The sequence below is a fragment of the Tursiops truncatus genome, chromosome 3 (genome assembly GCF_011762595.2).
Source record: "Tursiops truncatus isolate mTurTru1 chromosome 3, mTurTru1.mat.Y, whole genome shotgun sequence".
Taxonomy (NCBI): Eukaryota; Metazoa; Chordata; class Mammalia; order Artiodactyla; family Delphinidae; genus Tursiops; species Tursiops truncatus.
Genome location: NC_047036.1, coordinates 88916309 through 88930821, shown reverse-complemented (window position 1 = coordinate 88930821; position 14513 = coordinate 88916309). Strand labels below are relative to the sequence as shown.

At 35.3% G+C, this 14513-nt stretch overlaps 1 protein-coding gene across 2 annotated transcripts in view; it reads left to right on the top strand.

Moving 5' to 3' along the window:
* Positions 1 to 14367, top strand: part of PJA2 (praja ring finger ubiquitin ligase 2) — a 79686-nt gene extending 65319 nt beyond the window's left edge. For both annotated transcript variants that reach the window (XM_019940809.3, XM_033853083.2), the window contains 3 exons: positions 7638 to 7752; positions 8126 to 8247; positions 11210 to 14367. In XM_019940809.3, coding sequence (XP_019796368.1) covers positions 7638 to 7752; positions 8126 to 8247; positions 11210 to 11335 — 363 coding nt within the window. In that variant the 3' untranslated portion in view covers positions 11336 to 14367. The remainder of the gene's footprint in view (positions 1 to 7637; positions 7753 to 8125; positions 8248 to 11209) is intronic.
* The last annotated feature ends 146 nt before the right edge of the window (positions 14368 to 14513 follow it).

Below are 14513 nucleotides of genomic sequence, written 5' to 3'. Positions count from 1 at the left end.
AGGTCAGGTGCAGCAGCCACCTGGGTTCCCAAGACATGTGCTTTAGTTGGCACTTCACTGTGTTCAACCACAGTGATAGTTTAATTTTGATTCCACTGAAGACCATGGATTGATAGCACCCCTCTTCAGTTGGTAAAGAGCTCAGCAGTGAGCTCAAGCCCAAAAGCTCAACCAAACCAATCCCATTCTTACTTCATGGAATCATGCCTGATACCAGTTCTTTATCAGTCTGAGCTCAGTCACAGGGAGAAAACAATTAATTTGAATGGGGTAAGTTTAGTATAAAGAATTACTAACTATAGTTAGGCTACTAGGAAGTAAAGTGAATTCTAAAGAATATAGGAGTAGTAGATTTAAGGAATAGCCTTAGGGCTGAGATGAAGCACTCCACCTCCCCACCCCCCAGGGCTGAGATCTAGGCTGCATTGAAGAGGACACAACCATGGCTCTTAGAGAAGTGTTTATGCTATTATGCTGGCAGAACTTGCTGGAAATCTGCCCTCTGGATCTTGGCAAAAATCTACCTTTGGAGTGCTAAAGAAACTATTCACAGGGAAGAGACTAACTGGAAGCGCTCCTGCTACAAAACCACCCAAGATGGGTGCCAGGGGAAGCTGCTGGCCACCTTATACTGCAGCTGTCAGGCACTGGGGAAACTGCATGTGCTTCCGGATCCAAGTGCTGGAGAAACCTTTCATCACACTGGAGGAGCCTGGCGCAGAAGCCGTCTGTGCTCCAGAAGCCCACAACAGGGAAGCCTCACACACTGCTCCCAACAAGCGCACTAGAACTAAACAGCCCATTCCTCCTGTGATGTCTCTCCAGCACCCTCTCCTGCACAGCCTAAGATCATGGTAGCTGACAAAGGAAAAATATTTAAAGGGCCCAGATCTATTTTCACAGGACGGAGATGAAAGGTGAATTTGTCAGAGGCAATACTTCTCTTACTGGCACACTGTTTTTCTTTTTGCAATATCTATCTGCAAATCCAGAGTCAAATTTGGTGTTCAATGTTATTAACTATGTTTATTAACTTTTATTACCGTGAATTTTTTTTGCTCGCTCTTTTTTTAGTCCTGACTTTGCTTTGGCCTTGGCCCTATCCTTTTTTGTAAGTCATCTCAAATCCTTTTTGGAAAGACAGTTGCTAAAATATCTTGGCTAGATCTTGAGGAGTATACAAAAGATTATGTTTGCCATCCAAGAGAACGCAATGTTAACCATCAGGCAGAAAGAATCCTATTCCTACCTAGGAATAGGAACAAATAGGAAGCCTAGTTTGTTTATTTTTTATTGTGGTAACAGGCACATAATGTAAAATTTACTATTCTAACTACTTTAAAGTACATAGTTAAATGGCATTATACATAAACAATTAACCACATTCCCTCCTTTCCTCATCCTGTGGCAACCATCATTCTACTGTTTATCTTATGAATTTTACTACTTTAGGTACCTCATATCAGGTATACAATATTTATCCTAATGTAACTGGCCTATTTCACTTAGCATAATGCCTTCAGTGTTCATCCTTGTTTTAGCATGTGTCAGAATTCCCTTCTTTTTCAAGGTTGAATTCTACTCCATTGCATGTGTATACCACATTTTTCCAGCTTTATTGGGATGTATTTGACATGTAACATTGTGTAAGTTTAAGGTGTACAGTGTGTTGATTTGATACACATATATTGTGAAATTATTATCACAGTAGGGTTGTTAACCTCCATCACCTCACATAATTACCATTTCTTTCTTGTGGTGAGAACATTTAAGATTTACTCTCTTACCAACTTTCAAGTATATAGTACAATTTGTTATCTATAATCACTTTGCTACCTTGGATCCCCAGAACTTACTCATCTTATAACTGGAAGTTTGTACCCTTTGACCAGTAACTGCCCATTTCCCCCAACTCCCAGTCTCTGGCAACCACCATTCTACTCTCTGTTTCCATGAGTTCACCTTTTTTAGATTCCACATATAAGTTATATTATACAGTATTTGTGTTTCTCTCTCTGACTTATTTCACTTAGCATAATGCCCTCAAGTTTCATCCATGCTGTCACAAATGGCATGATTTCCTTTTTTCTCATGGCTAAATAATATTCCATTTTATAGATAGATATATAGATAGATCTATGCGCACACACACACACACACACACACACACACACACACGCACACACCCCACACCACACCTTCTTTATCCATTCATTCATAAGTGGATGCTTAGGTTGTTTCTATATCTTAGCTATTGTGAATAATACTACAGTGAAGATCCTGATTTTATTTCCTTTAGATAACTATCAAGAAGTGGGGTTGTTGGATCATATGGTAGTTCTATTTTTAATTTTGGGGGGGGAACTTTCTGCTGTTTTCCATAGGGGCTGCATCAGTTAACATTCCCACCAACAGTGCATGAGGGTTCCCTTATATCCCCAGCTTTACCAACACTTTGATTTCCTGTCTTTTTCATGATAGCCATTCTAACAGGTGTGAGGTGGTATCTCATTGTGGTTTTGATTTGCATTTCCCTGATGATTAGTGATATTGAGCATCTGTTAATGTACCTGTTGGCCTTTTGTATGTCTTCCTTGGAAAAATGTCTATTCAGTTCCTCTGCTCATTTTTTTATTGTTTGTTTTTTAGCTCTTAAGTTCCTTACATGTTTTGAATATTGATCCCTTATCAAATACATGATTTGTAAATATTTTGTCCCACTTTGTAGCTAGGCTTTTCATTTTGTTGATTGGTTTTTTTCCAATGCAGAAGCGTTTGAGTTTAATGTAGTCCACTTATTTATTTTTGCTTTTGTTGCTTATGCTTTAGTTGTCACATCCAGAAAATCATTGCCAAAACCAATGTCAAGGAACTTTTTCTCAGTATTTTCTTCTAGGAGTTTTATAGTTTCAGGCCAAGTTTTTATTCCATTTCAAGTTAATTTTTGTCAGTGGTGTAAGGTAGGGGTTCAGCTTTATGCATGTGATTATCCAGTTTTCCCAGTACCATTTACTGAAGAGATTATCCTTTCCCCATTGAGTATTCCTGGCTCCCTTATCAGTTGTTCGTATTTGCCAGGGTTTATTTCTGGTCTCTCAATTCTGTTATTTGGTCTATATGTCTGTTTTTATGCCAGTACCATACTGTTTTAATTACTATAGTTTTGTATACAGTTTGAAATCAGGAAATGTGACGGCTTCAGTTTTGGCTATTCAGGATGAGGATCTTTTGTGGTTCTGTACAGATTTTAAGATTTTTTTCTATTTCCATGAAAAATGCCATTGGAATTTTGATAGGGATTGCATTAAACCTGTATATTGCTTTAGGTAGTATGGACATTTTAACATATATTTTAATTCTTCCAATCCATGAACATGGGATGTCTTTGCATTATTCATGTCTTCTTTCAGCAAAGTGGTATAGTTTTCAGTGTATAGATCTTTCACCTCTTTGCTTGAGTTTATTCCTAAGTATTTTATTAAATTTTTTATGCTGTCATGAATGGGATTTTTTAAAATTTCTTTTTCAGATATTTTATTATTAATGTATAGAAACACAAGTGATTCCTATATGTTGATTTTGTATCCTGCAACTTTACTGAATTTGTTGATTAGTTCTAACTTTTTGTGTGTGTGTGTGGAGTCTAGGAATTTCTATACATATAAGATCTTATCTGCAAACAAAGACACTTTTACTTCTTCCTTTCCAATTTGATGCCTTTATTTTTCTTGCCTGATTACTTTGGCTAGGATTTCTGTACTATGTTTAATAGGAGTGGTGAGAGTGGGCACCCTTGTCTTGTTCTTGATTTTAGGGGGAAAACTTTCCACCTTTCACTGTTGATTATGATGTTAGCTGTGGGCTTTGTGTGCCTTTATTATGTTGAGGTATGTTCCTTCTATACCCATCTGTGAAAAGTTTTTATCATGAAAGGTTGCTGTGTTTTGTCAAATGAGTGTTTTCCTTTTCTTTTTCTTTTTTTTTTTTTTGCATCTATTGGGATGATCATATGCATTTTATCTTTTCATTTTATAAATGTGCTGTATCATATTTATTGATTCATATGTGTTGATCCACCCTTGCATCCCAGGGATAAATATCACTTGATCATGGTGCGTGATCCGTTTATGTGCTGTTGAATATGGTCTGTTACTATTTTGTTGAGGATTTTTGCATCTATGTTCATCAGGATTATTGGGCTGTAACTTTCTTTTCTTGTACAGGCATACCTTGGAGATATTGCGGGTTTGGCTCCAGACCACCGCAGTAAAGTGAATATCACAATAAAGCAAGTCAACAAATTTTTTCATTTCCCAGTGCATATAAAAAGTTATGTTTACACTATACTTACTCTATTAAGTAGGCAATAGCATTGTCTAGAAAAACAATGTATATACCTTAATTTTTAAATACTTCATTGCTAAAAAAGCTAACTGTCATGCAAGGTTGCCACAAACCTTGAATTTGTAAATAACACAATATCTATGAAGCGCAATGAAGCAGAACTCAATGAAGCAAGGTATGCCTCTTGTGTCATGAACTGGCTTTGCTATCAGAGTAATGCTGGACTCATAAAATGAGTGTGGGAGTGTTCCTCCTCCTCTTGAAAGAGTTTGAGAAGGATTGGCATTAATTCTTTAATGTTTGGTAGAATTTCCCAGGGAAACCATCTGCTCCTGGGCTTTTCTTTTGGGGGAGATTTTTGATTACTGATTCATTCTCCCTGCTTGTATTGGTCTGTTCAGTATTTCTGTTTTTTTATGATTCATTCTTGGTAGGTTTTATGTTTCTCTTCTAATATATCCAATTTGTTGGTGTACAGTTATTCATGATAGTCTCCTCTGATACTTTGTATTTCTGTGTTATCAGTTGTAATGTCTCCTCTTTCATTTATTATTTTATTTGGGTCTTTTGTCTTTTTTAGTCTAACTAAAGGCTTGTCAATGTTACTTTTTCAAAAAAAAACAGGTGTTAGTTGGTATTTTCTATTTTTCTGGTCTCTACACTTTCTGCTCTGATCTTTGTTACTTCCTTCCTCCTGATAACTTTCAGCTTAGTTCCTTTTTCAGATATTTTGAAAAAAAATTTCAAACTATTTTCTACTTCCTTGAGGTGTAAAGTTAGGTTGTTTGGTATATTTCCTTTTTCTTAATGTAGGCATTTTTTTGCTATAAACTTCCCTCTTAGAACTGCTTTTGTTTTGTCCTGTAAGTTTTGGTATATTGTGTTTCCATTATTGTTTGTTTCAAGATATCTTCTGATTCCTTCTTTGCCTCATTGGTTGTTCAGGAGTGTGTTGTTTAATTTCCACATTTTTGTGAATTTTCCAGTTTTCTTCCTATTGTTGATTTTTCATTTCTTGCCATTTTGGTCAGAAAAGATAATTGGTGTGATTTCAGTCTTCTCAAATTTGCTAAGACTTGTTTTGTGACATATATGATCTAACCTGAATAATGTTTCATGTGCATTCAAGAAGAATGTGTCTTCCGCTGCTGTTTTGTGGAATGTTCTGTATATGTCTGTTAGGTCCATTTTACCTAAAGTATAGTTCAAGTCCAATATTTCCTTTTTGTTTTCTGTCCGGATAATATATCCATTATTGAAAGTGAAATATTGAACTCCCCTAATATCATATTGTTGTCTAATCTCACTTCAGATCTGTTTTTATTTGCTTAATATATTTAGTTGCTCTTTTTTTGGGGTACATATTCATTTATGATTGTTGTATTCTCTTGATGAGTTGATTCTGTATCATTGTATAATAATCTTCTTTGCCTCTTGTTACCATTTTTGGCTCAAAGTCTCTTTTGTCTGATATAAGTATAGCTGCCCCTGCTCTCTTTGGTTTCCACTTGAATGCAGTGTCTTTTTCCATCCCTTCACTTTGAGCCTATGTGTTTCCTTAAAGCTGAAGTGAGTCTCTTACAGGCAGCATGTAGTTGGGTCTTGTTTTTTTTCCATTCACCACTGTATGCCTTTTGATTGGAGAATTTAGTCCATTTATATTAGAGTAACTATTGATAGATAAGAACTTACTAATGCCTTCTTATTATGTTGTCTGGCTGTTTTGTAGTTCCCTTGTTACTTTCTCCCTCTCTTATTGTCTTCTTTTGTGACTTGGTGATTTTTTTACCTTTTGTGAATCTAATGTAGACTTTTGCTTTGTGGTTACCATGAGGTTTACATAAAACATCTTAACAGCCTACTTTATGCTGATAACTTCAATTGCCTACAAAAACTTTACCCTTTTATTTCCCCAGTCTTATGTTTTTGATGTCACAGTTTACCTTTTCTTATATTGAGTATTCATTAATAAGTTATTGTAGTATAATTATTTTTAATACTCTTGTCCTTTAACGTTTATTCTTAGTGAAGTGGTTAATATACTACCATATTATGATATCAGAATATTCTGAATTTGACTATATATTGAATATTTATCTTTACCAACCACATTTTGTTCATTCATCTGTGGATACTTGGTGTGTTTCTACCATTTAGATCCTGTGATTATAGGTCCTGTCTGCGGTTCTAACCTAATTGTAGCCATAAGGGCTAATCAAACCACAAAAAGATGAGGGTGACTCGTACTAGATGGTCATATGATTTGCTGTTCTTTCCATTCCTGTTAGTGACTTTTTCCAGACATTTGAACTCCTAAATAAAGTTCACAACCCAGATAACCTAGGAATACAGGCATACCTCAGAGATATTCCAGGTTCAGTTCAAGAGCACTACAATAAAGTGAGTCACACAAATTTTTGGTTTCTCAGTGCATATAAAAGTTATGTTTACACTATACTGTAGTCAATTAAGTGTTCAATAGCAGTATGTCCAAAAAAATGTACTTACCTGAATTAAAAAACACTTTATTGCTAAAAAATGCTAACCATCATCTTAGCCTTCAGTGAGTCATAGTAGTAACATCAAAGATCACTGATCACAGATCACCATAACAATTATAATAATATTGAAAAAGTTTTAAATATTGTGAGAATTACCAGAATGTGACACAGAGACATGAAGTGAGAAATGCTGTTGGAAAAAGTGGCACTGATAGATTTGTTTGAGCCAGGATTGCCAGAAACCTTCAATTTGTAAAAACTTGCAGTACCTGCAAAGTGCAATAAAATGAGTTGTGCCAGTACTAGTGAACCAGTAATGTGGGTGTGCTGACTCTATACCAGTAGTAGATACAGCCGTTCAGAAATGCATTATTTGCTTCCCTGCCTTGAACATCTTGTAACCTTGGCCACATTTTATATTTCATGAGTTGAACCTGTTCAAAGTATTTATTTTCTTTCATGTTATTGATCTCATATATAAGCTCATAAGTTGGAAGAGGTAACCACTCTTGAAAATATAAGTATGATGGACAAGTAAATGGTTATTGAGACAAGATAGATTTTTGTTGTACTTGTGAAAAGTAGGGATTTTTTTTTCCTGTGTTTTTTGATTTTTTGGTTTGGTGATGGTTCCTTTTTGGAAGGGGCAAAAAGCGCAGGGACTGAAGCAAAAGAAACCAGTAGGAAGAGGATAATGGTGGATATAATTTTGGAAGATACCTTTAAAAATAGTTTTTCATTACTGTTTTAAAAAGTGTTTCCTAACAAAGAAATGTGACTTTTCATTTTCAGACTGCCCTGGCACATTTAGAGTCTCTTGCAGTGGATGTTGAGGTGGCCAATCCACCAGCCAGTAAGGAGAGCATTGATGGTCTTCCAGAGACCCTTGTTCTTGAAGATCACACTGGTAAGGGCAAAGCTGATCTCTAATGTTGAACGACACTTTGCATATTCAAGTATATCACCAATGCACCTAGAAGATAAAATAGTGACTGTCAGAAACTTTCATTAGATTTTGTATGAAACCTAATTCAGACAGACTTTTACCTAGTGGAATTTTTTAATTTATCAAGTGATAGGCTGGGACAACTTTTCTACAAAAGCAATGTTTATTAAATTCCAAATTGTCATGTATTAAGCTGAAACACTTTTGCCAATTAATTCACCAAAGTCTGGTTCTTTTGTCTTTCATAGGTGTTGTCTATGAGTTAATATGTTGGTTTTCAATTTTATTAAAATTGAACTTCATGGGATTGATAAATCAAATTATTTGTTTTCAGCTATTGGTCAGGAGCAATGCTGTCCAATCTGTTGCAGTGAGTATATTAAGGATGATATAGCAACAGAGTTACCCTGTCATCATTTCTTTCACAAACCTTGTGTCTCAATTTGGCTGCAGAAGGTGAGTTGCAGATTTACTTTTTTAAAGTTAATAGTTTCTCCTACAAGTTAATGATGATAGTAGTGTCTTTTAAGCCTATTTTATTTAGCTACATACTCGTAGTAATTTTTAATTCAGTGTTTAAAATTGTTTACCTTTTAATGATTACAGATTAATGATATATCAAACTATTTTACCTTAACTAACATTGTCTAAAAACAATATAGGCAAATGATTTTAGGATAAAGCTAATTAGATCTTTGATTATATCCCTGAAATTTGATGTTTTCAAAAATATCTTAAGCAAAGAAGCCTTTAGGACTGCTCTGTACAGATATTCTGCTAATATGAGATGGTATCTTTAAAAATGTCATGAAGAACCTAGGGGTAAGGCAGGAATAAAGACGCAAACCTCCTAGAGAACGGACTTGAGGTTATGGGGAGGGGGAAGGGTGAGCCGTGACAGGGCGAGAGAGAGTTATGGACATATACACACTAACAAACGTAGTAAGGTAGATAGCTAGTGGGAAGCAGCCGCATGGCACAGGGATATTGGCTCGGTGCTTTGTGACAGCCTGGAGGGGTGGGATAGGGAGGGTGGGAGGGAGGGAGACGCAAGAGGGAAGAGAGATGGGGACATATGTGTATGTGTAACTGATTCACTTTGTTATAAAGCAGAAACTAACACACCATTGTAAAGCAATTGTACCCCAATAAAGATGTTAAAAAAATAAAAATAAAAAAAAATAAAAAGTTTAAAAAATCTTAAAAAAAAAAAATGTATATGAGGAAAAGCAACAAGATCCTACCATATAGCACAGGGAACTATATTTAATATCCTGGGGTAAACTGTAATGGCAAAGAATATGAAAAAGTATATATGTATAACTGAATCACTTTTCTATATAGCAAAAATTAACACAACATTGGAAATAAACTATACTACAAGAAAATAATTTTAAAAATTAAAATGTATATGATAAATATTTAATAACCTACCAAGTACCTCCTATTCAAATTTTTATATACTGTTTTTCAATGTTTACCCAATAATTTTTAAGTATATTTGAATTACTTAAGAAAAAAAAGGTTTTACTTACATCTTCTCAGTGAATTCTATTCTTGCATAAAAGATATTTACATGCAGTTCAGTAGAAATTCCCAAATCACATTCCCAGCTTAATTACTTACGGATATGGCTCCCTTTCTTCTCTATAACCACTCCCTTCCTTCTCTCTTCTCTTATTTCCTACCCTCTCCTTTCTCCCTTCTTTTCTTTCCTTTCTCTTTCTTTGCTGTTGCTCCCCCTCTACTGCTACTTCATCTTTGTCAAAACTCTAGTTGATATCTAAAATCCAGTGCAGAAATGTTCATGATTCCTTTATAAAATCTAAAGTTTCGGGCTTCCCTGGTGGCGCAGTGGTTGAGAGTCCGCCTGCCGATATAGGGGACGTGGGTTCGTGCCCCGGTCCGGGAGGATCCCACATGTTGCGGAGCGAGCCATGGCCACTGAGCCTGCGCGTCCGGAGCCTGTGCTCCGCAATGGGAGAGGCCACAACAGTGAGAGGCCCGCGTACCACAAAAAAAAAAAAAAAAAAAAAAAAAAGTAAAAAATCTAAAGTTTCTGTCTAGGCTTTCCAGGGCTTCTGTGATCTAGTCTATCTCATCAGATTTACTCCTCTGTACATTTACTCATGTTTGCTTAGCCTGGTGTGATCTTCCCCTTACTGTAAGAATAGATGATCTAGGTAGGTCCGCTTAAATTCGACCTTTTCTATCCTTAATATCCTCTTTCTTAAACTCCCACAATAGTATCAGAGCCTTAAGAAGGATCTGGTGTTGTCTGTGCCTGCTCTGTGTCAGGTATCGCTGGATGATTGATGTGTGTTTTCCCATTTAATCCTAACACTAACTCTGGGACATATTGGTATCCTTATTCTCATTTTCCAATCATTGTTATTCATCCAAGGTTACACAGCTAGTGCGTGGTTGATTGAGACTGTACTCATACACTTGACTCTAAAATGTTGCTCTTTTGGCCCCATCTGTATGGCAAGTGCACAATAAATGTTTGCTGAGTTAAATTCTTGAATTGTAAATATTATGTATGTTGTACATCTTGAATTGTCATTGATTTTGCTTTAACCCAAGGTAATAATCTCTTTAGTCTGTCTCCTGTCAGGAAGCAGCTTATTGTGAAGCCTTTCCTCTAGGGAGAAGGTTTCCAGGTTCTGAATCTTTGTCACCTTCAATAGCCTGATTTCTTCAACCTTTTTTCTATCAGGGAGATCTCTGGGAAAAGACAAGATTTGGGAGGGGATAACATATCGCCAGATGACACATCTCTATAACCTTCCATTGGTCCTAAAATAATGTACTCCCAGTCTAACTGCTTTCCCTGTTCCACCTTCCCTCATTGATTTGTTTTATCATTTAGAAGGCACCTAACTCTCCATATCTTTTTGAAAAGGAAGTATATGGCTTATAAAGAAGGTCTGCGGTCCCTCTGCTTTGACATATCTGTGCTACACTAAAGTAAGGCTTTGGTATATATGAGGAAGGTCCTAGGGGGATAATTTGGTGTAATAAATACGTGAATTAATTAGGTCTCTGGTTTCTCTAATATATGCATTCAGTGCAGGTGAAGACATGCCCTGTGACTCCTTGCTCACCCCTGTAGCACCAGTGCCAAGTGGAGCATGTAGTAGACTCTTAATTAATACTCACTACATGAAAGATGAGTGACCTAAAAGATGCAAACATGATTAGGAGACACTGTTTACCCTCAGAGAAATTGAGTCTGATTGGGATGAAGAGGAAATAGCATCAAAATTTTGCCTCTCTGTACTGTGTGGATTTGAAGTTTATTTGGTTTTGTTTTTAAGTTATTTGACTTGTTTTGAGGATAATGATACTGCTCTGATACTTTGTAGCAGTTAAGATCTTTCCATTGGCTGTGAACTTGTTTTTTTTCTCCCCCCAGTCAGGGACGTGCCCTGTGTGCCGCCGTCATTTCCCACCTGCTGTGATGGAAACACCTGCAGCTGCTTCCTCTGAGCCTGATCATGATGCCCCACCTGCAAATGACAGTACTGCAGAAGCCCCCTAAGCCTGAACACTTGAATGAGATCGGTCTATCCAAGTAAATCTGCAGATCCTTCTAAAATATGATGTGCAAATAATTATATATAAATATATTTAAAATGCTATATATAGTCTATGCCATAGTTTAGAAAGAGAATATTAACCTTTCTAAACTAAATTTAGGTTTGCAGAAAGTACTAAACATTTTCAAGCTGAATGTTGAAGTAGTGCGTTCATTTTCTTTAGTTTAATATGTTATTAATTGTAATGTCAAGCTTATTGATTAACTTGATCCAGAAGAAATAATCATCTGTGTGGCACACATTATTGGTTTTGTCTGAAGTACTGCCACTAAGTGATTATAATTAAGTTTTCCTATTTGCATCAAATGTGAAGATTGTGATCACAACAGTAGTAAAATTTGGTTTCGTTGGAAATAAAAAAGAATTCTAAAGCATGCTTTTTCATTGGTCCCTTTGCTTTTGCTTCATCAAAACCTCTTGGTTCATAATACTGAGTGGTTTTGTAAGAAGATAACTTACTCTTTCATCTTTGTTTAAAATTAGGACCTTTTAGAATGCCAAACAAAACTTCTGGCTAGAGCATCACAAAATTTTAAGATCTTAAATGTAATCTCCTTGAAATGGTTAGGTAGTAAAATAAGTTATTATATTTGAAATGGTGGATGTGCTTAAAGTAAGGTTAGTAAAGCATATAAACAATCTCATGTGCTCAGTGCTTGGTACAGTGAGATGAATTAGATGGCCTTATGAAGTCCTTTCTATTTGGTTAAAATTATACTTGAAGGTCCAGAACACTCATGGCACATTTGTGTAATAAACACTGGATATAGTTAAAGGTAATTTTGGCTCTGAAATATTTTGGAAAGTCTGAAAACAAGCATAAAGTGTTTTAAAACACTCATTCTGTTGTATCCCGAAGGAAAATCTGAATCCTTAAAAAACTAGAAGAATTAATTGTGCTGTCTTGTATAAAGCATAAAACTGATGGGGTCCAGGACAGATTTGGCCATACCTTTTTACAACATATCTAAACCTTACTGTGTTATAATTTATTATTTTAAAATATTGTTGAACAAGGATTAGTCATACTACATTATCAGCCTTTGTTTCTTTACACTAATTTATTTTGGGAAAATTATGCACCTGGAACTAAAATAAAAAACAAGTAATTAAGCCATGGGTGAAAAAGGAATAGATTGTATGATTGCCTAGTGATTGTATGAACAGAACTGAACAGGTTCCGTTCTTAATTTCCTTTCTCTAAAAGAGAAAAGAAGATGCTGACCTCACATTTATCCTCTGAAAGAGATCTGTTCACAAGCTTTTACAAAAGTGAGGAAATCAGCTTTCCTTACTTTACTTTTTTTTTAATGGGAAATTTGACCCACAGGGTCATCTTTGTAATCATGTAACCAAACTAAGAGTGCACAGCTTTCTGTTTAGGTGATCACACCCAGTAGGCAAGTATGTATCAACATGGACATAATATTAATTTACAGATGTGATTAGGTATCAACACCAGAGAATGATGGGTGTTAGAATGCCACATTTGAGCAAGTAAAATAGTAAAACACATAGTGAGTGTACATCTATCCAAGTAGTACAATGATGATTTAGTTTAGACACATAAAAAGAATGTTTATATGGCTTCCCAAATGCAAAATTACATTTTATTTGTGTAATCTCTCTGCATATTTATATTCCACCTCTTTTCTTCATTCTTAAAAATAAATGAATTTTCACTGTTGGCACATTTGAGGCTTAAATATAAGGAACATAACACTTGCATTCTAATTTTTGCATATATTGTAAATGTGTCTGGTACTTACAGCAAAATACTGTGTATCGTTTTATGGGTAAAACAAAACTGAACATTGCATGCATGTAATGTGGTGACTTTGTAATTTAGGGGTTCTTTGGGGCTTCTGTGACTTTGGAAATGCTTACATTCAAGCCTTAATGTTGCATTAGGTAGCATGTTTTCCTTCTGATGTATATAGTCACTGTTGTATAAACTAATCATTGCTTGTTTTCTACTCTGTGATCTTTCCATACCGTATTTCATTGATGATCAGTTAGTGTCAAGGAGTCAAATCAAATTAAAATTAATTCTCATGTGTATATTGTGGAAATCTGTGGCTAGTGTGATTTTTATTGTTGTTGTTTGTTTCCTTTAAATAATTATGATCAGTTGTGACACTTAGTGGTTAAACTGACATTGTTACAGATTTCTCTGTAATAAGCCACACACATTATATTTAGGCAGTGTAAAGGGACCTTGGTTTTCTCTTCCTAGATAGCAGCTGTCCCAAAGAAAATATTTCTTCTTTGGCTGTTAAGATTTAACTATTATCTGCCAGTTGTTAAGAGGTTTTGGTTCCAAATTCAACCAGCAGTGTTGAGAGCTGAACTTAAGATAGCTGTTGTACTTTTTGCTTTCCATCTGTTTCTGCCCTTCATTCTTGGCTCCCTACTATCTGTAAACAGCTGCTATGAAGGAGAAAAGTTGAATAAGAATTGGCTTAAAAATTATTTTAAAAAGAAAATTGAGGTTTTAGAATTTTCATTGTAACAAGCTGATAGAAGCTGAGGCTGACAAGTTAGGACACCTAAATATTGTTTGATCACGTCTTGGCTCCTTTTGAAAAAGTAAAGAATATATGAAGGTAAATTAGAAATATAAATATTAATAAAAGTACTGTTTCTCTTATTTCTGTATTATATGTTAAGTGACTTGACCTAATAATTTTATTTTTTTAAACGTCGTCTTCTTTCTTGTAATTTGAATGCTGATATTTAAAGGTAGATCTATGTGGTTTTCTTTCGTGTTTCTTAATTGTTTATCTCTAAGCTAATTAACTCTTATTTGTGATCTGCATTTATATATAAACTGTTAAATATATGTGAACTGTTAAAATGGAATGCAAGTTTTTCAAAAGCCCAGGTCTAAACGTAATGATTGTTTTATTGTTCTACAACCCCAATCCATCATTTTTCGTGTAAATCATAAACAATAAACAGGATATACTCAGTGGTCATTTCTAATATTTAATTGTGTAGCCTTATCACTTCTATAATGTAACCCCCTGGAGGATTTAGTGTTTATAGCAAAGTACACAGCTACTAAGGAAGTCTGGAATAGGCTCCTGAGCACGTGATTTTATACTCCTTTAACTGTGA